The sequence below is a fragment of the Cricetulus griseus genome, chromosome 3 (assembly GCF_003668045.3).
Source record: "Cricetulus griseus strain 17A/GY chromosome 3, alternate assembly CriGri-PICRH-1.0, whole genome shotgun sequence".
In the NCBI taxonomy this organism is placed as follows: Eukaryota; Metazoa; Chordata; class Mammalia; order Rodentia; family Cricetidae; genus Cricetulus; species Cricetulus griseus.
In genome coordinates this window covers 55,867,889-55,893,612 of record NC_048596.1, presented here as the reverse complement: position 1 = coordinate 55,893,612, position 25,724 = coordinate 55,867,889, and the positions used below count along the sequence as shown (strand labels likewise).

The 25,724-nt window shown below is 48.2% G+C and overlaps 1 protein-coding gene across 1 annotated transcript in view; it reads left to right on the top strand.

Moving 5' to 3' along the window:
* The window catches only part of Cpt1a (carnitine palmitoyltransferase 1A), a 63,007-nt gene that overhangs the window by 26,994 nt on the left and 10,289 nt on the right, over positions 1–25,724 (top strand). Inside the window, exons 3-13 of the mRNA XM_027408785.2 lie at positions 610–749; positions 5,077–5,248; positions 6,915–7,016; positions 10,415–10,552; positions 13,071–13,148; positions 14,158–14,265; positions 14,968–15,055; positions 17,703–17,898; positions 21,145–21,333; positions 22,149–22,254; positions 24,741–24,857. Coding sequence (XP_027264586.1) covers positions 610–749; positions 5,077–5,248; positions 6,915–7,016; positions 10,415–10,552; positions 13,071–13,148; positions 14,158–14,265; positions 14,968–15,055; positions 17,703–17,898; positions 21,145–21,333; positions 22,149–22,254; positions 24,741–24,857 — 1,434 coding nt within the window. The remainder of the gene's footprint in view (positions 1–609; positions 750–5,076; positions 5,249–6,914; positions 7,017–10,414; positions 10,553–13,070; positions 13,149–14,157; positions 14,266–14,967; positions 15,056–17,702; positions 17,899–21,144; positions 21,334–22,148; positions 22,255–24,740; positions 24,858–25,724) is intronic.

Sequence of the window (25,724 nt, the reverse complement as noted above, 5' to 3'; positions counted from 1 at the left end):
GATTCACATAAGCCTTCTCCCCATAACAGGTTTTTGAGTTGGGTGGGGGAGATTGCAGCCCAACCTGATGACCTGAGATCAACCCAAAGTTCCACAAGAACCATGGTGTCCTTGTATCTCCACCTATGTACGATGAATAAATGTAACAAAAATTTTAATTTAAACTTTATTTTGCTGGGTTAGGCTTATTTTTACAGCATATCCCAGTGGTGTAAGGGCTCCTGCAAACACATCTTGACTTGGAGGACAAGGGGAATTTGGGAGCTGGGGTCCTTGAGTGCCAGATAGTGGCAGACTGGGGTGGGACCTCATGGTGACCAGGCTGTTAGTCACCATATGGGGCTAGTGTTCCTGTTGTCCCAGAGTCCCTCTTGGGGAAACTTCCAGAGTACATTTGGGCTCAGAAGTTGGGAAAGAAGGGCCTGCATGAAGGTGAGGCAGTTGAGGCTCCAGGAAGAGTCTCAGCTACGTGACACTGGTTCTTGGGACCTGTATGCCACACCTTCTCCCTACTGCTTACTGTCCCAGCTGCCTGTTGCCACAGGACTGTTGCAGGGCAGTGATAGTGGCCTTGGGAGGATGCTGCTTACAGCTGGTGTGTCTTTCCAGAATGGCATCATCACTGGTGTGTTCCCGGCGAGTCCCTCCAGCTGGTTTATCGTGGTGGTGGGTGTGATATCATCCATGCATGCCAAAGTGGACCCCTCCCTGGGCATGATTGCAAAGATCAATCGGACCCTGGACACCACGTGAGTAAAGGCCCCCCCCCCCAATCTTTGTAGGAAGATGATAGTACCCTGTTGACTGTCCTTGCTTTGGACTCTCCACGAGACCACTACTGCCCTTCCACACTGGTCCTCTTCACTTTCCTGACCCGGTATTGAAATCCCTTGGAAATCTATAGACACAGCCACCCTCCTATGGAGAGTAGGCCAGGAATGGCAGAGGCCTGGGGTACCCACCTTCCACAAGGTGTCTGTCTCCCTGAGGTCAAGCTGTGGCAGTAGATGGAGCCAGTGATGGCTCAGGGAGCATCTCTGCCCCAGAAGATGGCTCCCAGTGTGGCTGTTCCACTGGAGTTAGTTTATCCAGTGATCTGGTCCCCTAAACCAGCTGTCATTGGTTGCTTAGGGACACCAGCCCTTTGCCCCTTCAGAATGACTTAAATCCCCCAGTGTACCTTAACTTTGAGTTTTAGTTTATTCTGGGAACTTGAAAGTACTTGTCACCCTGTTTAGAGACAAGGCCAAACCAGCTTCTGGCTTTTCTTTCCTTAGTAAATTTTTGGTTAAAGACAGTATCTCACTGTGTAGCTCCAGATGGCCTGACTGTAGACCAGGCTGGCCTCGAGCTCACAGAGATCCACTCCGTCTGCCTTTGTTTCCCAAGTGCTGGGATTAAAAGTGTGCCACACCATGCCTGACTTTTTTTATTTTTATGTATATGAGTGTTTTGCCTACATGTATGTATGTATGTGTACCATGTGTGCCTGGTACCCTCAGAGGCCAGAGGAAGCTGTTGGATCCCCTGAAACTGGAGTTACAGGCAGTTGTGAGCTACCTGATATGGGTGTTGGGAACTGAACTCAGGTCCTTTGCAAGAGCAACAAGTGATCTTAACCACTGAACCATCTCTCCAGCCCCACAGTACTTTTCTTTAAAAGGGGGTCCTTTGTACCTAGGGTCTCCTGCTGGATGCTGGCCCTGCTCTAGAAGGTAACATGAAAGCATTCTATACCCTTCTCTCCTTTTCTGGGATAGCATGAAGGCTTGGGCCTCATGCATGCAAGGCTAACTCTTACCACTGAACCATGTACCAGCCTTAGGTCACCTCTGGTGGCAGTTATTCCATGCAGCTCTGACAAGTCCCTGACACCATATAGGATGGAGGATGTTAGACCCTCTCAGTGGCTAGACACAGGACACCATGCCTCAGTTACCTTGTGCACTGTGACCCCTGCATTTGGGCTTTCTCTTTTGTTCTTCTGAGACAGGGTCTCAAGCTGCTGTGTAGCATAGGATGACCTTGAACTCTTGATGAACTTCACCTTCCTGCCTCTCCTGGAACTGCAGGCATGTTCTATCACACTGGGTTCAAACAAGTAGTTTCAGAATCGTCTCTAGTTGTCCTGTGCCCAGTGTCTTTCACAACATGTCCTTCAGTGGGTTTATAACCAAGGAGCAATAGCCACAAGGTCCTTGCCATACACTTGGCCTTGTTTTCTGGCCAGGAGTTGTGAAGAGTCAGTACAATGTCAAGGGATAGGGCCAAGCTCAGCTGGAAGTGTGACTTCAGTGCCGTTGGAAGTCAGTTGAGGGCGTTGGATCCCTTGGAGCTGGAGTTACAGGTTGTTATGAGCCACTCCACCACATATGCTGGGAACAGACCTTGAACTCAGGTCCTCTGGAGGAGCAGCACCGACCACTGAGCAATCTGTCCAGCCCAGATCTGAGCCTTTCTAATCTTGCTTTCCTGGTTGTTCAGGTGTAGAGACTGTACACTAAAAAGAGTTGCAAAAGCAAACTGGTAAGATTGACCCCAGGGGACACCCACAGCCGGAGGAGTTGGTTTCTGCTGACTCAAAGAGATGCTTGGATTTGACCCAGCAGCATGGGTGGCTTAGGACAGCTTGGGTAGGTGCTCTGAATCTTGGAAATGGTCTTTAGTGGGCCTCCATGCCCTGCCCCCTGATTGAGACACCCAGGAGTTACAGAGAACCCAGCCAATTAGCCTCTAGCTCTCCAGGCAACATTGGTCATGCCTTTGTAAGCAACTGCAGGAGACCAGATAAAAATGCCTGTTCAGGAGTCCTGCCAAGGGCCTTGTCTGCCTGGGTCCTGGGACATCCAGCAGGGGCTAGGTTATCAGCAGCAAGTGGTGGATCTGATCACTACAGACTGAACCTGTACTGTCCTCCTACAGGTCCTGAGCGTGAGGGAAGGCCTGCCAACAGCTTGCATGCTGCTCTGGGTGTTGAGCTGGCTGTCTGGTTGAAGGTAGCTGCAGGGAACAGTTTTGCTTTGCTGTTAACATGGGCTGTGCCTCAAAGCCGATTGCACATAGCTGTGCCAGCTACTAAAATCTTGTTTAATCTCAGTCTTTATAAGATTTGTTTCTTTGTCCTTTGGAATCTATTTTCGTAAACTGGGTCATCTCTGGCCCAAATTTAGAAAGGCCAGGTGAAGGGTCAGAGACCTGCAGCCTAGAGGGTTGTTCTGGAACCATCTTTCAGTTGAGGACAGAGCTCTTGTGTCCCTAGGCTGTGGTTTTGTTTGATTAGAACTGAAAAGAAGATCAAAGAGGCTAAAGACCCAGCAGAACTTTGGTTTACTTTATTTTTTTTTTCTATTTTGGTTTTTAAGACAGGATATCTCTATGTAGTCCTGGATATCCTAAAACATGCTGTGTAGACCAGGCTAGCCTTGTGAACTCATAGAGATCTGCTTGCTTCTGCACGAGACATTATGAACAGCTTGGATTGTTTTTTATTGTATGTGTAAGCATGTTTGGCCTACATGCGTGTCTGTGTACCATAAGTGTACCTGGTACCTTCACAGGTCATAAGAGGGTATCAGATCCCCTGGAACTAGAGGTCTAGGCAGTTATGAGCCTCTGTGTGGGTGTTGGAAACTGAACCCAGGTCCTCTGGAAGAGCAGCCAATGCCCTTAACCAATGAGCCATCTTTCCAGACATTTGAATGCTGGGTTTGACCAACTGTGGGAAAAATACAGTTCAGAGCATAAGTATTTTACATTAGAAGAAACTTGTCTCTTGTCACTTACATGATGTTAAGTTAATATTTTCCAAGATTAGAACTTTTATAGTTATTTATGCTATTGTTTTGACCATTTGGGGACTCAGTTGTTTTTGTTTTTTTTTTAATAGAATCTCTTTAATTCATTCCTTGACAGTTCCATACATGTCAACAGTATATGTTGATCATATCCATCCAAACTCTCCACACCCACTCTTTCTGTTAATCTACTGAGTCTGTGCCCCTGCTGGAGTGTTGACTCCTGCGGCTGGCTTGGCCTTGGCCCAGAGCCTCAGCGAGTTCTTAAGAGTATGTGTCATATCCAGGAGACAGCATTTCTCAGCTCTGCTCCGTCCTGCTGCTCTTGCATTCTTTCCACGGATTCTTCCTTGATGTCTTGTGAGCCTTGCAAAGGAGGGAGCTAGTTTTTATTTTTGCCACTATTTCTCTATTTTCCAAAACAACTAAAATAGCTGCATTTTTGTCTTGGTTTTTCTTTCATGATCGGTGACTTTGTTTTTGTAAGTATTTAAAATCTTTTAATTTTTTGTTTTAGATTTACTTATTTTTATTTATATGTATTTTTTGGGAGGTTTGTTTTTTAGACAAGGTCTCACTGTATATTTAGACCAGGCTGATCTTGAACTCACATAGATCCACTTGTGCCTCCAGGTGCTGGGACATTTGAGTTTCTTAAGAATAAAAACAATATGTATATTTGAGGACTTGGAGTGTTGCTCAGGGTTTGAGCCCTTGCCTAGCATGTATGAAGCCCTGAGTTCAGTTGTGGGCACAGCAAAAACTAAGCAAACACAAACAAAGGATGTTTGAGAGGGTGGGGAAAAGCATTATGATCTGAAGAAGATGGGCCAGGATGCCTGTGGGCAGAGTAGTTGGTGGCCCCCACCCACTGGAAAGGGTTGCCATTGTAAGCAGGGCTCCTCCCACAGGGGACCTCTCCACTGTTCAGAATTTCTTGGGTCACTAGTGGTCTCTTGCTTCTTCCTTGACGATGGAAGGCTCACTCTGTTGCACAAGCTTGTCTCTGGCCTCTGCCTCCAGAGTTCCAGGACAAGAGGACACTCTGCTACACCCAGCCAAGGCTGGCCCATTTTGAGAGGGATAGAGAATGTCACAAGCACTAGGAAAGCTAGTAGGTCCCTCAGGCTTCCTTCTCTAATGAAGCCAACCCTGCTTTGGGGTGCTGCAACCTATTCTCTCCTGTCCTTTGGAAGGCACTTAGTCCCACAGCTTGGTGGTAGTTGCTGTGGCCACCTTCCCACGTTGATGCCTTAGCTACTTGTCTGGTCCATCCCCGCAGTGGCCACATGTCAAGCCAGACGAAGAACATCGTGAGTGGCATCCTCTTTGGCACTGGACTCTGGGTAGCAGTCATCATGACCATGCGCTACTCACTGAAGGTGCTGCTCTCCTACCATGGCTGGATGTTCGCAGAGCATGGCAAAATGAGCCGAAGCACCAGGATCTGGATGGTAACTACCTGTCACGAGCTAGGGGACCTGCCAAACTGACATCACTAGAGGAGGACGCTTGCCTTGTTAGACCTCTTCTCCTTTGCTCCTTGGTGTGTGACCTTTCCCCAGGCTCATCTTGACACTCCCATGGAGCTGAGGGCTGCTTGCTAATGGCTTCTGGGAATTCTGCCATCTCTCTGTTCACCTCTGTTCAGCCTGTAACTCAGGCTGGATACTGAGCCTAAATGCCACCCACCAGGTCTTGGTAGCCTTGGGGCCACTTTGTAGTCAGACACTTTGCCTGGTCAGTCGCATGATTTATCCTGACCCTTCAGTGCTCTCCATTTCACCCTGGCCCTGAGACCAAGCACCCTCATTTAAGGAAGAAGGCTATGTCATATGCACCGGTGTTGTCAAGCCTTAAGAAATTGTGGAGATGTTTTGTTTGTTTATTGTTTTTACTTTTTGAGAGGAGGTCTCATGTCACCCTGGCTGGCCTTGAATTTACTATGTAGCCAAGGATGACCTTGAGTTTCTGGTTCTCCTGCCTCCAACTCAGGCATGTACTACCCTGTCTGGTTTTTATGAGATGCAGGCGATCAAACCCAAGCTTTCATGCATAGCTTAGTTCAGTGAGCATTCTACCCACTGAGCCATATCCAAAGTCCCAGCTACTTGTTTTTACAAGCCTAGTTTTCTGGGGTGGGGGTGGAGAGTGGCCATCCAAAGTGGAGATCACTCCTGGGGCCTCCCTCCACTGTGTGGCTGTCACATGTACCCCACTCACATATGGCCAGCACTCTCAGCTTCTGCTCTTCAGTTCTGTTTCTTGCAAAGAAACTAATTTTCTGTTCCCAAGGTTTGTAAATGATTTCAATGAATCTGGTCCTACTGAAATTGTCTTTTGAATTGCTTCTCTCTAGGGATCCTTGTTGGTACTTGGGAGGAATGGGTCAGCTTGACCTTGGCCTACAGGCCAGCATACGCCCATCACCCCCACTTATGACCTTTTCTTTTGGGGTCACCTTGCTACCTACCACACACTCCACTCTGTCCCAAACCAACTTCTACTTTGTCTGAATTTTCTAATGTCTAGAGTAGCAGAACTTAAGGCCAGGATAGAGACGGTTTCCCATGGGCTTAACAGCCCTCATGGCTGATGTTGAGCTGAGTCCCAGCACTCCTGAGCACAGATAATTGTCACTACCCGATCCTTGAACCCTTAGAGCTGCCCTGGTTCCTGTCAACAGGAGACAGCTGCCTTCTATACCTGGCCTGCATCAGCCTTCCTAGAGGCTGTGGGAGGTGCTTCACTTCCCATGTTATTTGGCGTGATGGGCAGGGACACCCTGCAAACCCTGAGGGTGGCTTGAGGGCTAGGTACCTCAACTGACCTTACTCCCTGTATCCAGAGTTTACAGCAGCCTCAAACCAAGAATCTTTCAAGAGTAGGCCATCAGCCCAATTGTAGAAGTGTTGTAGGCTCCAGGGTTCCTGGCCAGGGGTGACAGCAGCCACATCTGAAGCCTCTGTCAGACTTGGTTTTCGTTCAGCCCAGTTTTTACCTGATAGTGTAGGGCAGGGAATGGCCCCACCATAAACACTCAGCAAGTTATGTGCAGGTGAACCCTGGCTTTGGCTCTTTAACACAGCCTCATCTTTGAAATGTGACTTGTATCTTCAGGCTATGGTGAAAGTCTTCTCAGGCCGAAAGCCCATGCTATACAGTTTCCAGACATCTCTGCCGCGCCTGCCTGTCCCAGCCGTCAAAGACACTGTGAGCAGGGTAGGTGTGACTCACCCTCGTGCTGAGATGCCTGCATCCTTTGGATCTCTATGTCTCATTGTTACTGTAAATTATAGTCTCGTCTCTTTATTAGTGCTCAGCAGCCTCTCCTGTAGGGTTAGTATAACAATGCCACCCCACCTCAGAGTCCTTGCATTGGCTAGACAAGTGTTCTACCATTAAGCTACATCTGCAGCCCTTTTAAATGTAGTTTTTGCATACAAGGTCTTGCTAGGTAACCCACACTGACCTTGAACTCTTAAATTTTCTTTTAAGATTATTATTATTTTTTTTTGCTTTATGTGTTTGAGTGTTTGACTTTGTGTAGATGTGTACACTGTAGGTATGCCGTGCCCACCATGTATATGCAGTGCTTAAGGAGGCCAGAAGGTGGTGTTGGATCCCCTGAAACTTGAGTTACAAACAGTTGTCAGCCGCCAAGTGGGTGCTGGCAATAGAACCCAGGACCTCTGCAAGGGCTGCCAGTGCTCTTAACTGCTGAGCCATCCCTGCAGCCCCGTGACCTTGAACTCTTGACATTTTTGCCTTAGCTTCCTGTTGCTGGGATGATAGACATGTTTTATCATACTTGGCTTGATGTTTTTCTTGAGTGCATTAATTGATCTTCCATGCTTGAAGGTGCCATATCTCACCTGCTTTTTAATAGCTTTATTGAAATACAGTTTAGCACCATATGTTTCCCTCACTTAATGTGCATGGTTCAGTAATTTGAGTGCATCCATTATTTTAAACTGTGACAAACACATACAAAACCCACGTTTATTATTTTTTTAAAGGCTGGACATGGTAGCATATGTCATTAATCCTAGCACTCAAGAGGCAGAGGTAGGCAGATCTCTGTGAGTTTGGGGTTAGACTACATAACTAGTTCTAGACTGGACAGTGCTACACAGTGAAATCCTGTAGAGGAGAGACAGAGAGAGAGAGAGAGAGAGAGAGAGAGAGAGAGAGAGAGAGAGAGAGAGAGAGAGAGAGGAGGGGGGGTGTTAAGGAGACGGTTCAATCAGTAAAATTATTGCCTTGCAAGCACAAAGGCCTGAATTTGATTCATCAGAGCCCATATGAAAATACCAGGTTTGTGACACACTTGTAACTCCATACTGGGGAGTGGAGACAGGAGGATCCCTGTGGCTCACTGCCCAGTGAGATGAGCCTGATTGCTAAACTCCAGGCTGAAAGACCCACTTCCAAGGGGTGGATGGTGTTTGTAAGGATGGCACCTGAAGACCTGTGTCTCCAAATGCCTCCATACATGTTTGTATCAATGCATGTGCTTGCATGTATGCCCTTGTGTGCACACACACCCGGGTGTAAACATTTCAGCTGTTTTCAAGTGTAAGCTCATTAGCGCTAATGATATCTAGGGCATTGTGCAATTGTGACCACTATGGATTGTCAGGCATTTTTATGGCCTCAAGCAGAAGTCATAGCCATTAGGCAATAACTCCCACGCTCCCTGCCCTGAGTCTGCCAACCTCTGTTCCACTTTCTGTTCTAGTTGTGCTTCGTCAGGGAATATGACATGAATGGAATTATGTAATATGTGACTCTTGTGGTTTTCCCCACACACACACCAGCATCTATTTTTCTTTGAGGCAGGATCTTACTGTATAGCCCAGGTAGCCTCAAGCTTGTAATCCTCCTGTCTTAGCTTCCCAAAGCGGCATGATTCTAAGATTCATCCCCGTCCCAGCATGGCTGGGCTTCTCCCCTTTTTGTGGCTGATAACCCTCATTGTGTGGGTACATCATGTGGGCTGTGTTTTAAGTATTGAAGCTGGGAATGTTGATGCAAGTGTTTTTATCTGGATGCCTGTTGCTGCTTCTTGATGGCAAGTGTCCACGGGTGGGATTTCATGCCACAGAGAAGCAGAGTGGCTCTGTCTTGAGCCTGATCTGCTGTAAAATGCCACATCCCAATTTTCAGAACTGTAAATCGAAACCATCTGAACTTCAGGGGAATTCAGTCTTCCTGCCTGCTATGGTGTAGTGCTCACCCCAGAGTGTACAGAGCCCTCCTTCCCCTTTTGAGACAGGATCTCACATTGCTCAGACTGGTCTTGAACTCCCTAGATTTCCCAATGTAGCTGAGGATGACCTTGAACTTCTGATTCTTCCGTCTCTACCACCTAAGTGCTGGGATTGCAGACTAATCCTACTATACTCAGTTTTATGCAGTGCTGGAGATAGAATCCAGGGCTTTTTGTGTGCTAGGGAAGTGATCTGCCAACAGAACCCCAGGAGAGTGCAACCTTTCTGTTTCATCAGTGCACCTGTTGCACTTGGAGTTGGCCTCAGACAGTAGCAGCTGGCCCTGCTGAGGAACGGCCCTTCCCCTCATTGTGCAAAGCAGGCCCTAGAAAACACTGCTGTCCCCAAGCTGGTGTTTGTTTATTTATTTTTTGTTTGTTTTGAGACAGGGTCTCACTGTATAACCTTGGTTGGTCTGGAGGTGTTCATGTAGACCAGACTAGCCTCCTCTACCTCCTAAGTGCCGGGATTACAGGTGTTCTGCATCACACCCAGTTCCAGACCTGGTTTTGTTTCCTGACAAATTAGATTTGACGGTAGTTCAGCTTCCTGAAACTCAGTCAGATACAGGTGGGAGCTTAGCCAGGCATGTGAGTACATGCCTGTCATCCTAGCACTTGGGAGGCCGAGGATCAAGAATTCAAGACCAGCTAGCTTCAGCTGCATAGTGAGTTTGAGTCCAAATTAGGATCCACCATGAGATGCTGTCTTTTTTTTTTTTTTTTTTTTTGGTTTTTCGAGACAGGGTTTCCCTGTGTAGCTTTGGAGGCTGTCCTGGAACTCGCTCTGTAGACCAGGCTGCCCTCGAACTCATAGAGATCCCCCTGCCTCTGTCTCCCGCGTACTGGGATTAAAGGCATTTGCCACCAATGCCCGGCTGAGACCCTGTCTTAAAAAAGAAAAGATTATGTGTAAAATATCCCTGTGTTTTAACTCCAGACATGTTCAAGGTGTGCATTTGTCAGTTTGTCTGAACTGAGCAACTAGACCCTGGAACCATGGTCCTGTCCTGCTTTGCCTAGGCACCTGCATGACCCTCACTGGACTTTCAGGGCTGTCACACCCAACTCAGGATGCCACATCCCAGTCATCATTGAAGTAATGGCCAAATAGTGGTTAAGAGATGTCTGATACCTCCTCCATGAGGAAGCAGTGACCTTGATTATCACTCATCTGACACAATGTTCAGCCCTGCAGGGGTTTTCTTATCTGTTAGACAAGGTTAGGTTAGAGGGCAGACTAACCAAGGGAAGCTTTCCAAACCTTTTCTACTCGGTCTGACTTTTCTGAAGTGGTCCGTGGCTTGGGGACTGGGTGTCTAACTTAGCCCATGTTTTCTTACTCCAGTACTTGGAATCTGTCAGGCCACTGATGAAGGAAGGAGATTTCCAACGCATGACAGCGCTGGCCCAGGATTTTGCTGTCAATCTCGGACCCAAATTGCAGTGGTATTTGAAGCTGAAGTCCTGGTGGGCCACAAATTATGTAAGTATGTCTGCACACGAATCTTTTCTCATAGATCTTCTCACACTGGTTATTTCAGTGTGGAAGTTACCGTTTGGGTACCAGGGCTCACGGAGTCCTAACTCTAGTTGAGGGCAGCCATACTCATCCCTGAGAACTGTGCAAGAGGGCATGTTGGGGGTGTGAAACCAAGAGGGGGAGTCCAGATGTAAGGAATAACTTGCATGAAGATAAGCAGTTGAAAATAACCTATATCAAACCAGACACAGTGGTACAGGCCTGTAATCCCAGCACTTAGAAGGCAGAGGCAGGAGGATTGTGGGCTCAAGACTAACCAGGACCGCATAGTAAGACCTTATCTCAAGAAAAGCTCTTAAACTTTTTTTAAAAAGGTGTTTCTTTTTGTTTATGTATACGTGCCTAGGTGAGTTATTTGTATTACATGGATGTAGGTGCTCACGGAAACTAGAGGGCAGTGGATCCCCTGGAAATGGAGTTTTAGGTGGTTACAAGCTGCCCAACATGGGTTCTGGGAGCCAAATGTGGGGTCTTCTGCAAGAGCAGAATGCACTCTTAACTACTGAGCTCTCTCTAGTCTCTCAAACAGAAAAAAAATTCTAAGGGTGGGGAAGGAAACTCAGTTGATAGAATCCTTGCCAGTTGTGTACAATGCCCTGGGTTCAGTCCCCAGCACTGCAGCTGTGTTGGTCTCACACACATGTATTCCCAGGGCTTGGGAAATAGAGGCAGCAAGATCAAAGTTCACGGTCGTCTGTGGTTATATAGAGTTCAAGGTGAGCCTGGAACGCATGAGACCTGCTTCAAAAACAAACAAACAAACAAACACAAAAAAAAAAAAAACCCAAGGGTCTACGGAGATGGCTCAGCAGTTAAGAGCACTTGTAGTCCATGTAGAGGATCTGGGTTTACTTCCCAGCAAACATGGTGGCTTACAATCATCTATAATTCCAGCGCCAGGGAATCCAGTGTCCTCTTCTGGCCTCAATAGGTGCACAGACATATATGCATGCAAAACACCCATGAGAAATTAACTGGGCCAGATGGTGATGGTGCATGCCTTTAATCCCAGCACTTGGAAGGCAGAGACAGGAGGATCTCCATGAGTTCCAGGCCAGCCTGGTCTACAATGCAAGTTTCAGGACAGTCAGAACTGTTACACAGAGAAACCCTGTCTCAAAAAAAAACCAAAACAGCAACTACAAAATTAGCTGGACATGGTGGCACATGCCTTTAGTTTCAGCACTTGGGAAGCAGGGACAGGAAGATCTCTGAGTTCAAGGCTGACCTGGTCTACAGAGAAGTTCCAGGATAACCAGGGCTACACAGAGAAATCCTGTCTCAAAAGAAAGAAAGTAAGTAAAACTTTTAAAAACCATAAAAACAAACAGAGAAAATAGCCAAAAAAAAAAAAAAAAAAAAAAAAAAACAGAGAAAAGGATCAGACAGACCCAGCAGAAGGTATCAGACACACGCACTATGCCTGGGATCCACAAGACCCTGAGGCCATGAGGGACTATCATGTTCTGATTTTAGTCATAGGCCAGCTGGACTGCTGTGCACCTCGACCCTTTCCCAGGAGTGCACCTCAACACAGTGCTCAAACAAGCACAGGTTGTGAATGGGCAGCCTCTGAGTGGCTAGGGCGGCTTGATGGGTGGCATTGCCATGGTCACTCTGGAGAGTAGAGACAACACATGCTAGCCTCTGGCTTGTTGCTGTGTCTCTGGGACACAACCCAGGCATCAGGAAGAGGAAGATCAACCATCAGGAGATTTGGGGTCATCTGTGTTATTTTTTTTCTGCAGTGCTGGGATGGGACCCAAGACCTGGTAAATATCAGGCAAGCAATTGGCACTGTACCCACTCTCAGCCAGGGCACTTTGGCAGTTACTCTTTTTTGGAGACATGGACTCATGTGGCTCCCAGGCTAGCCTCAAACTTGCTATGTAGCAATCTTGAAGTTGCTATAACCTGGAACTCCTGATCCCTCTGTCTGTGTGTGAACCACTGTACAGTTTTGTGTACCAGTTCTATGCAGTGCTAGAGTTCAAGCATTCCAGCAGCTGAACTACATCCCCAGCCCTGACTTTCTTTGTTTAAGATTTATTTAATATGTATATAGTCTTCTGCCTGCATGTCAGCCTGCAGGCCAGAAGAGGGCACCAGATCTCATTACAGATGGTTGTGAGCCACCATGTGGATGCTGGGAATTGAACTCAGGACCTCTGGAAGAGCAGCCAGTGCTCTTAACCTCTGAGCCATCTCTCCAGCCCTGACTTTTTTCTTTTCAGTGAGTGTGAAATGATGATCTACTGTCTAGTAGCCAGGTCTCCCCTTAAGGCCAGTGTGTTTCTCAACTCCTTGTGTCTTGTCTGCTTAAGACAGCTTTGTTTGGGAGAGCCTGTCCTACGCTGGAATCTTCTAGAAAGTTTTGTGCACCTCTAGAGCAGGCTGGTCTTGGGAAGACAATTGCATGGCTGCTGCTCAGCACTCTATCTCATTTGTGTTTGCACCTTAGGTGAGTGACTGGTGGGAGGAATACATCTACCTGCGAGGCCGAGGGCCGCTCATGGTCAACAGCAACTACTACGCCATGGTGAGTTGGTCTTCCATTACCACTGCAGCCAAGGTGCAGTCATCATGCTGGACAGCCCCGCTACCTGCCTGGGAAAGCTGGGCGTGGGTTCCTCTCCCCTTGCTCCTGCTTCTGTTGTCCACGACTTCCTGTTGCTGTGAAAATCCCACCTGGGGCCCACGTGTTAGATCCCCCTGTGCCGTGGGGTCCCTGCCTTCCACCCAACAGAACAGACACCTTTGTATTGCAAACACATCCATGGCAAACAGCACTTGCTTAGTAAGCCCAGGCTGGTCTAGAACCTGCGGTAGAAAAGGTGTTCGACACCATGCCCAGGAAACTCTTGCTGTCATTTAGTAGCCCAAGAAAGATGGAGGCTGGGGTTGTAATAGAGCAATAACAAATTTAGAGCCTGTTGTGGATCATGCCTGTCAGGCCAACATTGGGGAGTTGGAGACAGGGGGATCAGGAGTTCAGGGTCATCCTTGTCTACACGTGGAGTTCAAGGTCCTCCTTGGGGCCAGAGAGATGGCAGTTTAACAGCACTTGCTCTTCCAAAGGACCCAAGTTCAGTTCCCAGCGTACATGTCATGTGGTTCAGAACCATCTGTAACTCCAGTTGCAGGGAATCTGATACCCTCTTCTGGTCTCTGGGCACCTGCACATACATGTACACACAATCATACCCACACACACATATGTACACATAAAGAAAAAGCAAATCCAATCTGCCAAAAACCATAAATGGACCTAAAGCAATAGCAAAACTGTCCAGATACAGGACAATCATATAACAGTGCGTTAAGTTCTATAGTCAGGCATGGTGACACATGCCTTTAATCCTAGCTCTCAGGAACCTGAGAGTATAATATAACCTGGTCTCAAAGAACTAGACCCTAAAACAAGCATAAAAAGTAGTTGTAACTGAGCAGAGCTGGAACACCTTGGTGTCGTGGAGGGAGGGCCTCACCCTGTGTACAAGTCACCATGCCATCCCCATGAGCACTCTCTGATGTCACCCCCGTCACAGGAGATGCTGTACTTCACCCCCACCCACATCCAGGCGGCAAGAGCCGGCAACACTATCCACGCCATGCTGCTGTACCGTCGAAAGGTGGATCGTGAGGAACTCAAACCTGTATGTAAACTTTTTTTTTTTTTTTTCGTTTTTTTGAGACAGGGTTTCTCTGTGTAGCTTTGGAGCCTATCCTGGCACTGGCTCTGGAGTCTAGGCTGGCCTCGAACTTACAGAGATCCACCTGCCTCTGCCTCCCAAGTGCTGAGATTAAAGGTGTGCACCACCAACGCCCGGCCCCGTACATAAACTTTTTAAAAACGTTCTTTTGGGAGGCTAGAGAGAGGGCTCAGGTGATGAGTTGCTTGCTTTGCAGGAAGATCTAGCACAGTGACACCCAGCCAGGTGCACTGCTGCGCAGTTGGAATCCCAGCACTGGGGACCAGAGACAGGCAAATGGCTGGGGCTCACTAACAGGCCTAATCAGTGAGCTCAGGTTCAGTGAGAGACTTTGTGAGGTCCAAGCACATGTGCTCATTTCCTGGGGAAAGAGAGAACCTGCTCCTGCACATTTATGTGACATACTGGTGAACTAAGAACCATTTCTTTCATAACCTCGGGTAGCTTACGTGTTTATCTGGAAGGAGCTTCAGTACCCTTCCTGGTACTGTTCAGCAAGTCCCTCAGGCGCTACCCCAGGAGACTGGAGATGATGAAGTCAGACTGGGCAGTATGCACAGGAAAGAGGCAGCATTTTAATCAGCTTCGTTTAAAGTTTCCCTGTGGGATTTTTGCCTGTTGTTTTAAAACACATTTTTATTACAGATTCGTCTTCTGGGATCCACGATTCCTCTCTGCTCTGCCCAGTGGGAGCGACTCTTCAATACCTCCCGCATCCCTGGAGAGGAGACAGGTCAGTGGTGCTCACCAGGGGCTCCCCTGGGACCCAGCATTTGTCATTCTGCTGCTCAGAACCAGGAAGCATTGGGGAACATTGGGGGCAGGATGATCTCCAGGGTCTATCCTGAGAGCTTCTGTTTCTGAGCATTCCTCCTCTTGGAATCCCCACCTTTTGTTGTTGGTAATGGTTTGGGAACAGGATCTCATGTGTTCCAGGATGGCCTCAAACAGTATATAGTTGAGGGTGACCTTGAGTTTCTGACCCTCTTGCTTCTCACTGGGATTATAGGCATGTGTCACTATGTCTGGAGTGTATGGTGTGGGAATGGAATCCTGGGTAGACAAGGGCACTGCAACGGAGCCCCAGCTTTGGCCTGGATTTCCTTTATCTTTACTAGGTCTAGACAATGGGTCAGTTCTAGATTTTAATATTTCTTCAGTCCAGAGTTTGTTTCATTGGGCATTTTTCCCTCAGACATCTTACTCTGGCCCACATACAGGGTTTGTTGTAAAATACCTATACCTGAGGAGCTGGGTCATGGCCCAGCTGGTTGCTGTCGGCCTCCTGGCCTGAGCAGCATGTTCATATAATCTGCCTTCTAACCTAAGACATCCTTGGAAAAGATAGGGAAGACAATGGATACCAGCTGGTACCATGAAGACTTACAGGGTCACTTTTTAACATTGTGACAAAATACCTAAGCAAAGCCACTTAGGGGAGGAAATATTTAGTCTGCCCTTGTTTCTGGGCGGTGGAAGGGCGAAGCATCATGGGATACAGAGGTATGTGAGGGAGCCGAGCCCTTAGTGTCTGTCAGCCAGGACACAGAGCTCAAGAAGGGGACTGGATGGAATCGAGGATACCTCTCAGCACATAAATGTTCCTGTCCCCAAGCCCTTGTGTTTGATCCCAAGAACCCTTGTGGTAGGAGAGAACCAACTCCCACAAGTTGCCCTCAGTCCTCTCCATGTGTACATGGCATGCCTGTCCTTACATGTTTGAGCACCCACACCACACAAGATAAGTAAATAAATATAATTTTTAAAAATTTAAGAGACCCTTCAAAGATGCATGCCCCAGAGGACATCTTGAGGGAGCTGGTTCTTTTCTTCACCATGTGGGGTCAGGCTAGGCAGCAGATGCTCTTATCAGCTGAGCCATCTCGCTGGCTCTGTCATGTCTTTAATAGTAGTGATTATAAATATTAAAATCTGGGTAATGCTGGATGTGGTGGTGCACACATTTAATCCCAGCACTCTGGAGGCTGAGGCAGGTGGATCTCTGTGAGTTTGAGACCAGCCTGGTTTCAGAGTGAGTTCTAGGCCAGCTAAGGCTACTTAGTGAAACCGTCTCAAAAACAAAAACAACAAATAAATAATTTATTAAATGTAGTGTCCCTGGTGGAGTCATATAACCACTTGCTGGCATTCAGGGGCCTTGCTACTTAGTTCTCTAGTCTGTTTGCTTTCTTCTTTTGAGACAGGGTCTCATGTTCTAGAACCCTGTGTAGACCAAGCTGACCTTGAACTCAGAGATCTACCTGCCTCTGTCGCCTCAGTGCTAGGATTAAAGGTGTGTACTCCTGTAACCAATCTTTTGTTGTTAATTCTTTTTAAGCTTTGTCATTGTGTTTATTTGTGTGTATGATTATGGGAGGGACACAGCCACACTGTAGCACTCACGTGCAGCTCGATGACAGTGCTCTGGGACTGACTCACTACATTTGCCTTTACATGGATTCGGGATCAAACTCATGTCACTAGGTTTGTGCAACAAGTGATTTTACCCACACTTCATCTCCCCCCCACCCAGGACAGGGCCTTGTATAGCTCCAGCTGGCCTCTAACTTGATACGTAGCTGAGGCTGGCCTTAAAGTACTGATCCTCCCAGGGGCACCATCATGCCTGGCTAAAATATGTCATTTTTTAGAGATTTATTTTTGCTTTTTATTTTTATGTATGTGTCTGTATCTCTTTAAATGTATGTGTGCCAGAAGATGTCATGAGATGCCCTGGAGCTGGAATTACAGGTGGTCATGAGCCACCCGATGTGGGTATTTCGAACTGAACTCTGGTCCTGTGCAGGAGCAACAGGTGCCCTTAACCACAGAGCTGTCCCTCCAGCCCCTGAAACAGCTTTCATGTTGGAGTTTTGCACTTTCTTCATCAGAACATTTTCCAGGGCGCCCTCTTGTATAACCACATGGCCTGGGTGCTTTGGACTCATGAACTGTGTGGGAACTGGATGTCCATTCATGAGGAGAATGCCCATCCCAAAGGATACCCCTACTCCTTCCCAAATTGCCACCAATAGGGAACCAAGTATTCAAATGCCTGTGACTTACGGGAGACATCTCATTCAAACTACATGTTCCAACCCTGTTTCAGAGTCAAGGAAACCGAGGCTTTGGAGGGCTGGTTAAGCCAAAGAGAGTGACTCAGTTTGGAATCAAGGACCACAGACCTGTAATCCTAGCACTCAGGAGGTAGAGGCCGGAGGACCAGGAGTTCAAGGTCATCCTTGGCTGTCTGTATAGGGAGTTTGAGTCCAGCCTGGGCTACATGAGATTCTCTCTCAAAAAGCCAAACACTCAGATCTGAGGCTCCCACCAAGGCCTCCTGACTCCCTGTCTCTCCCTTTATGTCCTCACCATCTCAGACACCATCCAACACATCAAGGACAGCCGGCACATTGTCGTGTACCACAGGGGGCGCTACTTCAAGGTCTGGCTGTACCATGATGGGAGGCTGCTGAGGCCCCGAGAGCTGGAGCAGCAGATGCAGCAGATTCTGGATGACCCCTCAGAGCCACAGCCTGGGGAAGCCAAGCTGGCCGCCCTCACGGCTGCAGACAGGTGTGTGGCATTGCAAACCTTCCTGGGTCTGGGCTTCATGGTGCTCTGAGGAGCTCTTCCTCAAGGGGCCCATCCCCACTGATGCCAGCAATAGCACCAGAGCAGAGAGCACTATGTTGCTTCATGGTGTTGAGTCTGACTCCTGGATGGTGGGCCACAAGGACAGCTGAATCCAGCACATGACAGACAGGTCTGTGTGTGTGTGTGTGTGTGTGTGTGTGTGGTGGCAGTAGGGAATGCCACACAAGGGCACATGGAAGAAGTGAAGATGTAGCTATGGATACACTTATTAATGGCTTCAGACTTGCTATGTGACTGAGGCTGATCTTTTTTTTTTTTTTTTCTCTTTTCAAGACAGGATTTCTCTGTGGCTTTGGAGGCTGCCCTGGAACTAGCTCTTGTAGACCAGGCTGGTCTCGAACTCACAGAGATCCGCCTGCCTCTGCCTCCCAAGTGCTGGGATTAAAGTTAGACGATCCTACTCATCCCATGGTTCTAGAAGGTTCTTATACTCAAGATGAGGGCATCCTGGGAAACACATAGGAAGCCTAGTTTCAATTCAATAATAAAATAAATAAGTTCAAAAAGGATGTATCCCAGTCTGTGGGAGTAGGAAGTCACAGGACAGCCATGAATTCTAGGTCATCTTTGGTGTACATAATATCAGGCCAACCAGACTATATAGGAAGATCCAGTCTCAAAAAAAAAAAAAAAACAAAAAAAACAACACAAGAACCGCCCCCCCCCAAAAAAACATGTCAAATATGAGTCATCCTTGTTTCTATCTTCTCTAACGGGAAGTACTAGAGGCTTTTGTGAGACCTCAAGATGGGCCGGAGCCAGTATATGGCAGAGTCCTGGCAACAACCAAAATGGACCATCTTATGGCCCTCAGGTGGATACTTGGAGTCCTTAAGGTCAGGGTACAGGCAGAGTTGGAATGAGGGCATCATTTTGTTGGTATAAATGTGGGCTTCAGGCACGATGCTGGTAGGGCCTTGTGGTGGTGTATTCTCCTTACTCTGGGATAGACTGGCATTGACTCCACCATGAAGTGACCACTGGCATTGAACTTGAGGTGACTGCTGGTATTGTGCTTGAGGTGACAGCTGATGATGGACTTGAGGTGACTACTGCTGTTGGACTTGAGGTGACAGCTGGTATTTGACTTGAGGTGACTCAAGTGGGACTAGAGGTGACAGCTCATGTTGGACTTGAGGTGACTCAAGTGGGACTAGAGGTGGCAGCTGGTGTTGGACTTGAGGGAACTGGTGGTGTTGAACTTGAGGTGACAGCAGGTGACGGAATACAGGTGACGGCTGACATTGGGCTTGGGGTGATTGTTGAAATTGGAATTGAAGTAACTCCTGAAGCTGTAATTGACATACCTGCTGGTGTTGCTCTTGGACTTGGGTGACTGCTGGTGTACTTGTTTCTGCTGAGTGTCACACTTGAGTGTCTTGCATTTTGCTTGTTGGTTCTTGAACCAAACCTTCACAACTGTGGGGTCCACAGTCAGCCTTGAAGCTCTTTCTTTGACACTGGCATTTGGATATGGGTTCTTTAAGAATTTCTTGTTTGGCACAGTCACTTGTTCCCGAGTGAATATAGCTCGTGTCCTATGTAGGCTTTTCTGGTTCTCACCCTTGAGGGACTCGCAAGCACTGTTAGTATTCTTGCAGAAAATATGGTTCCCATTTCCAGTCTCTCAACTACCATGTGTACATATTGATTTCTTTTTCTGAGGCAAGTGCTCCACCACTGAACTAGCCCTCAGCCAGGGAGACTTGTCTTTGTGTGTGTGTGTGTGTGTGTGTGTGTGTGTGTGTGTGTGTGTGTGTGTTTGTTTGTGTGTGTGTGTGTGTACACGCGTGCACATGTGTGCATGCATTTCAACGCTGGGTGTCTTCATATATTGCTCTCCATTTTTTTTTTTTTGAAAAGGTTGTTTCCAGAACCTGGAACTCACTGGTTGACTTTTCTGGCAAACCAGTGCACTCTAAGGATCCTCTTGGCTCCACCTTCTCAGTTCTTGGATGATAGGTGAAGGCCACAGATTCTCATGCCTCCAAGCTGACTTCCTATCCCTCCCCCGTCAAGTGAGGCTGGCTTTAATAAGGCCAGCTCCAAGAAAGCAAAGGGGTCAGATTAGAGTCCCTGATTCACTGTGGGAAAGAGACCTGCCCTGTGCCCTGCTTTGAGCTGAATAAGGAGCAGGTGGAACAAGAAAGTTGGGGAGGGGATTTGGCTCTCCATCTTCCACAGAGCTCCTCTGAAGCTGCTGCAGGACCCAAGGCTAGGGGCCAAACGCTTTGATTAGGAGTTGCTCCAGGCACTCATGAGAAACAGGGCTGTGTGTTGTTTGACGTTTGGGCCAGAGACTGAGAAGGGAAGCCAGTTTCATCTCCTGCCTCCAGGGCTGGGGACCTGTGGCATTTGTGGGTGTTGCCAGAGAATGGGGTGGAGGTAGGCAATGGAGGTATTGCAGAAGGCCTGGAGACTGAATGAGGGACCCAAGAGAAATGGGAGGAAGCTACTGCAGGGTGGCTTTGAAGGGACATGGGCCTCACACCAATGTCAACAGTATGGTGGGCACAGGATGATCATCTTGGGAGTATCATGTGATCTGGGTCCAGGGGCCAGATGGTTTCACTCATTCCCTGCTCCAAAGTAGCTGTGGTTTGTTCTCTGTGCCTCAGGTTTCTTCTTCTGAAGACATCAGTGGACTCATGCCTGAGAAAGGCTCAGGGCAGAGCCTGGCTCAAGGGCCGGGTCCTTCAGCGTTGGTTGTATCTTTTGCTGGGGGATGTCTGGGCAGGGAAGGGTGCCCCTCCTTGGCAGCTGCACCCACAGGCTGGACTGAATTCTGAGCATTTATTGTTGATTTAATCCAAATCCTATGCCCAGTCAACTGTCTTTGTGAAGGTATATTCATGTCCTGGGGGGTGGGGGGCGGTATTGTTCCTCAGGTATTAGCCATCCCATCCCCATTGTTTTGGAGACAGGTTCTCTCACCAGCCTGGAACTTGCCAGTTTGGGTGGCCTGGGTGACCAGTGAGCCCTGAGGATCTTGTCTTGGTCTCCTCAGGTCTGGTATATCAAGCATGTACCATCACACCTGGCTCTTTTATGTGGGCTCTGGGGATGAAATTCAGGTTCTCATGCTGACAGGCAAGCACTATTGTCCACTGAGCAATCTGCCCATCCCTGGTAACTGTCTTTAGAGACATTTCCTTCTTGCTACAGAGTGCCTTGGGCAAAATGTCGGCAGACCTATTTTGCACGTGGGAAAAATAAGCAGTCCCTGGATTCGGTGGAGAAGGCAGCATTCTTTGTGACGTTGGACGAATCGGAGCAGGGATACAGGAAGGAGGACCCGGAGGCTTCCATAGACAGCTACGCCAAATCTCTGCTGCATGGCCAGTGTTTTGACAGGTACCTCCTCCCTTTAATCTCCAAGGTTGGTGGGAGGTTGTGGCAGATGTTCCTGGGTATGCTTTGGAGCAGCCTTTCTGAGTCTCACCCCACCCTGAGGGTTGTACTGGCAAGAATGAGCATCAAAACACAAGGCTCAGCCAGGTGGTGGTGGTGCACGCCTTTAGTCCCAGCACTTGGGAGGCAGAGGCAGGCTTATGTCTATGAGTTCAAGGCCAGCCTGGTCTACAAAAGCTAGTTTGGCAGGCTCCAAAGCTACACAGAGAAACCCTGTCTCGAAAAACCAAAAACCAAAACAAAACAACAAGGCTCTGCTTGCTTCCCTCCACCCAGGCTCCCACACATGGCCCAGGCAAGATGGTTTTGAGATACCTTCCTTTGCTCTCCCTACCACCTTTCTTACCTGTGGGTTACTGGGCTCCCAGCAGAAGGTAGCACACAGGGCAGAATGGGGTCAGTCCCAGGAGTCAGCACTGGCCTTGGTTGTGGTTGCACAGATGCTGTGGTCCTGCCCTCCTGGATCCCCTTTCCAGGGTTGTAAAGTGAGGAGGGGCCTCCCAGGCCTTGCTTGAGAGGACATGTGCTAGTCCCATATTACAGTAGTTGGCACCACTGGGAAACACGTGTTGCATTTTATCTCTGGTACAAGAAGATATAAATGATTGTGTGTCCCTTTATTGTCACCTTCCTGGGGTACAGAAACGTGTCAAGTGTGGAGAGAGGCCATAGCCCAAGCAGAAAGAAAGACACATAAAGCTTTTAGGTTTCGCTGTCGATGTAAACCTGAGAGTTCATGATCACGTTTTCTTCTGTAGGTGGTTTGACAAGTCCCTCACATTTGTTGTCTTCAAAAACAGCAAGATAGGCATGAATGCAGAGCATTCCTGGGCGGATGCCCCCATCGTGGGCCATCTGTGGGAGGTGAGCCACACCCTTCTTACCTGTTGCTGAATGTGGACCAGACCCACTTAAACTTGGCTGTATTTGTCTAATCCTCTGTATCGGTTTCGTTTCTTGTCTGTGCCCAAATACCTGACAAGAAGGGATTTCTTTCAGCTTAGGCTTTGAGAGGGCACAGCCCAGTTTAGCAGTGAAGTCTGGGGGCTGCTAACTTGCTTCCCGGTGCCCAGGAAGCAGGGCCCTGGCTGTAGACCTCAAGGCCTGCTCCCAGTAACACACTCCTCCCAGAGTCCATAGCATCCAAAACAGTGCTACCAACTGGGGATGAAGTATTAAAACACATGAGCCTGTGGGAGGACTTCTTACGTACAGTACAAAGTTCTTCACTGGTGGTGGTTCCACACAGGAAGTGGAAAGCATTTGAGTCTTGGTTTCCTGTAATGTATGTTCCTTGAGTATAGGCACATGGATGTCTCTTGATGCAGCTGAAGTCACACAGTGACTCTCAGCTCACACAGCTTGGTTCGTTCTGAAATAATAAATTTACTTCTAGACTTCCTAGTTTTCTCACGTAGCCTAGTTTGTGGGCAAACAGAAAGAATTATTATTAAATAATTAATTATTATTAATTATTAAAATGTATGTGTGTGTCTCACTATTTAACCCAGGCCAAAATCCAATGCATGGCAATCCTTCTGCCTCAGCTTCCAGGGTGCTGCTGGGATTACAGCTGTGTGTTGCCATACCCAGCTACAACTTTGCATCTTGGTTTCTTCTTACAGTTCTGTACCCAGGATTTCTTTTCCTATGGTACAGAATCAACTGCAGAGTGCATGCTGTGTCTTCCTGCTCCTGCATGAGGGGAGAAGTCTTTTTTTTTTTTTTTTCAAGACAGGGTTTCTCTGTGGCTTTGGAGGCTGTCCTGGCACTCGCTCTGTAGACCAGGCTGGTCTCGAACTCACAGAGATCCACCTGCCTCTGCCTCCCGAGTGCTGGGATTAAAGGTGTGTGCCACCACTGCCCCGCGGGAGAGGTCTTCTTTAGTTTTCGCTGACCCTATCTCCCCCCCAAAGCATACCCCCAGAGGTTTGTGGCACCTGCTCTCATCCCCCAGGTGCACTGACCTCTGCTTGGTGTCTTGGCAAAGTCCCAGCTGCTGCTGCTAATTCAGCCATGGGAGGTTCCTCACATGGAAGAGAAGCAGGAACTTGGGGCTTTAAGACACGAGCACACTCCTAAGACACAGATTCCAAACGGCAATATGCTAGGCTTATGTCCCTGCCAGGCCCTGAGCTGATGCCAGCAGAAGTGTGGACACTGTCAGCCCAGGTGTATAGGTGCCTCACCTTTATTGCCCCCAGACACTGCAGCTCACACACAGCCCGGGGAAGCTCTGCACAGCCCAAAGGTATAGGCCTGTCAGAATATCCCAGGGACCTTTCAAATAACACATGGAGAGCTGTCGTTGGGTAATGAAGGTCTCTGGGGCTCAGGCAGCTTGCAGCACACAGAGCATAGATATCAATGGCAGACCAAAAAGGATAAATGGTGCCACATGCCTCTAGTTCCAGCACTCAAGAGGCTGAGACAGGAGGATTACTGAAAACTTGAGGGCAATCAGAGCCACGGAGTAAAACAGACAAACAAACAAAAACCCAAAAGCATAAAAAAGAGAGAGAGAGATAAAGAAGAAAGTCAATAAGATATCCACAGGGTCTGGCTGATTTTAAGGTTTATTGTGCATATGAGTGCAGTACTTGCAGCAACCAAAAGGGGGTGTCAGATCTCCTGGACCGGAGTTATGAGTGGCTGTGAGCTGGGAACCAAATCCCAAACTTCAGTCAGAGCTGCAGGCACACTTAGCAGCAGAGTCATTCATCTTCAGCCCCCAGGCTAAGCCTTTAAAGCAAGTCTGATCAAGATAAGGCTAAGGGAGGTAAAGCCTTAGGCCAGGGATGCAAGTAGAATCAGTAGCTAGTTTCCTTTCCGCCTGATGGAATCTGGGCTCTGGAGTGCAGTCCGGGTGCCTAGGAGAGTGCTGGGGACCTGGCTGTCATCCTAGAGGCACAGTGCCACATTGCCACAGGGCTGATTCTGAGATGTGAAGCCTGGAAGAGGCGGACGCAGCACAGCGAGGCGTATCCTGGCGGATGCCTGTGCTTCCCTGGTGTTACAGTGGTGTTACAGACAGAAACGCTGTGTGCAGATGGACTCTTAGAGATACACAGGACGTGACCTGCTGTGAGGTTTAGAGCACAGTTTTAACCTCTCAGGGCCTGGCCTCCCAGCTGTCTGGGAGCTTCTAGGTCTCTGCCCTTTGGGGTTTGTAAGCTTTATTTTGTGTGTGTTAAACTGAAATGGGCCCCCCACCATCCATCTGGTGGGCACTGGGAAAGGAAGGCACTGCCATCACTTCCAAGACTGGTCCCAGGTGCGTTCTGTGCTGAGCATGGAGGAGGCACTGTGCTTACTTGTTTTCTCTGCATTCTCTGTTTCTTTCTCCTCAGTATGTCATGGCCACTGACGTCTTCCAGTTGGGCTATGCAGAGGATGGGCATTGTAGAGGAGAAACCAACCCCAACATCCCCAGACCCACCAGGCTACAGTGGGATATCCCAGGAGAGGTGAGTCTGCTGATCCAGAGACCATCATTCACCATGGTGCTCCAGAGTTGCCCTGAGCTCCTTTGACAGGCGAGCTCTCTTCCAAACAGAGAGGAAGCTGTTTGACCAGAGTTGGGGAAGGGGCCTGGGCTGCTAGGGGAAATGAGGTTTCAGTTTTCAGCTCTCTGTTGAGATTTCAACTGTGAAGTCGCTGAGCTTCTGTAAATTCCCTGCAAATAAGGATGGAAACATAAATCATAGCTTGGTGGTGTTAGCGCTCATCTTTAATCCCAGCACTCAGGAGGCAGAGGCAGGCTCATGAGTTCGAGACCACCATGGTCTACAAAGCGAGTTCCAGGACAGCCAGGTTCTGGGGATGGCACCCAGGGCAATGTGCAGGCCTGGCAAGCTCTCCACCTACTGAGCTAAATCACCAGCTCCCAGATTGGTGATTTATAATTTTTAAAACAGTGAGTATTGGCTCCCCATAGATACTTTGGGGCTGTGTAAAGGTGGCCTACTTCTGTCATCTCAGTCCCTGTGGCTGAGGCGGGAGAACCGCTTGACCTTGTCTCAAAAAACAAGATTCTGAAACACAATTTGCACATGTGAGATTTTAGAAGTATAAATAATACTATTTTTAAAGGACAATAAAGGATTTCTTTTTAATAGGAGCGTGCAAAGAAGAGGTGTTAGGGTTGGAACACCCAGCCTATCAGAATTTCTGGGGCCTGAAAAGCACTTTTCCCTGTGGTTAAAGTTCTAGACCTTGCAGTGTGGGGTCCATGGAGAAACATGGCCTCTGGGGAGAGCCTGACCTTGGGGCTGGGGCTGACTAGGCCACAGACCACTCACACCTTTTGTTAGAGCAGAACTGAGAGGCTGATG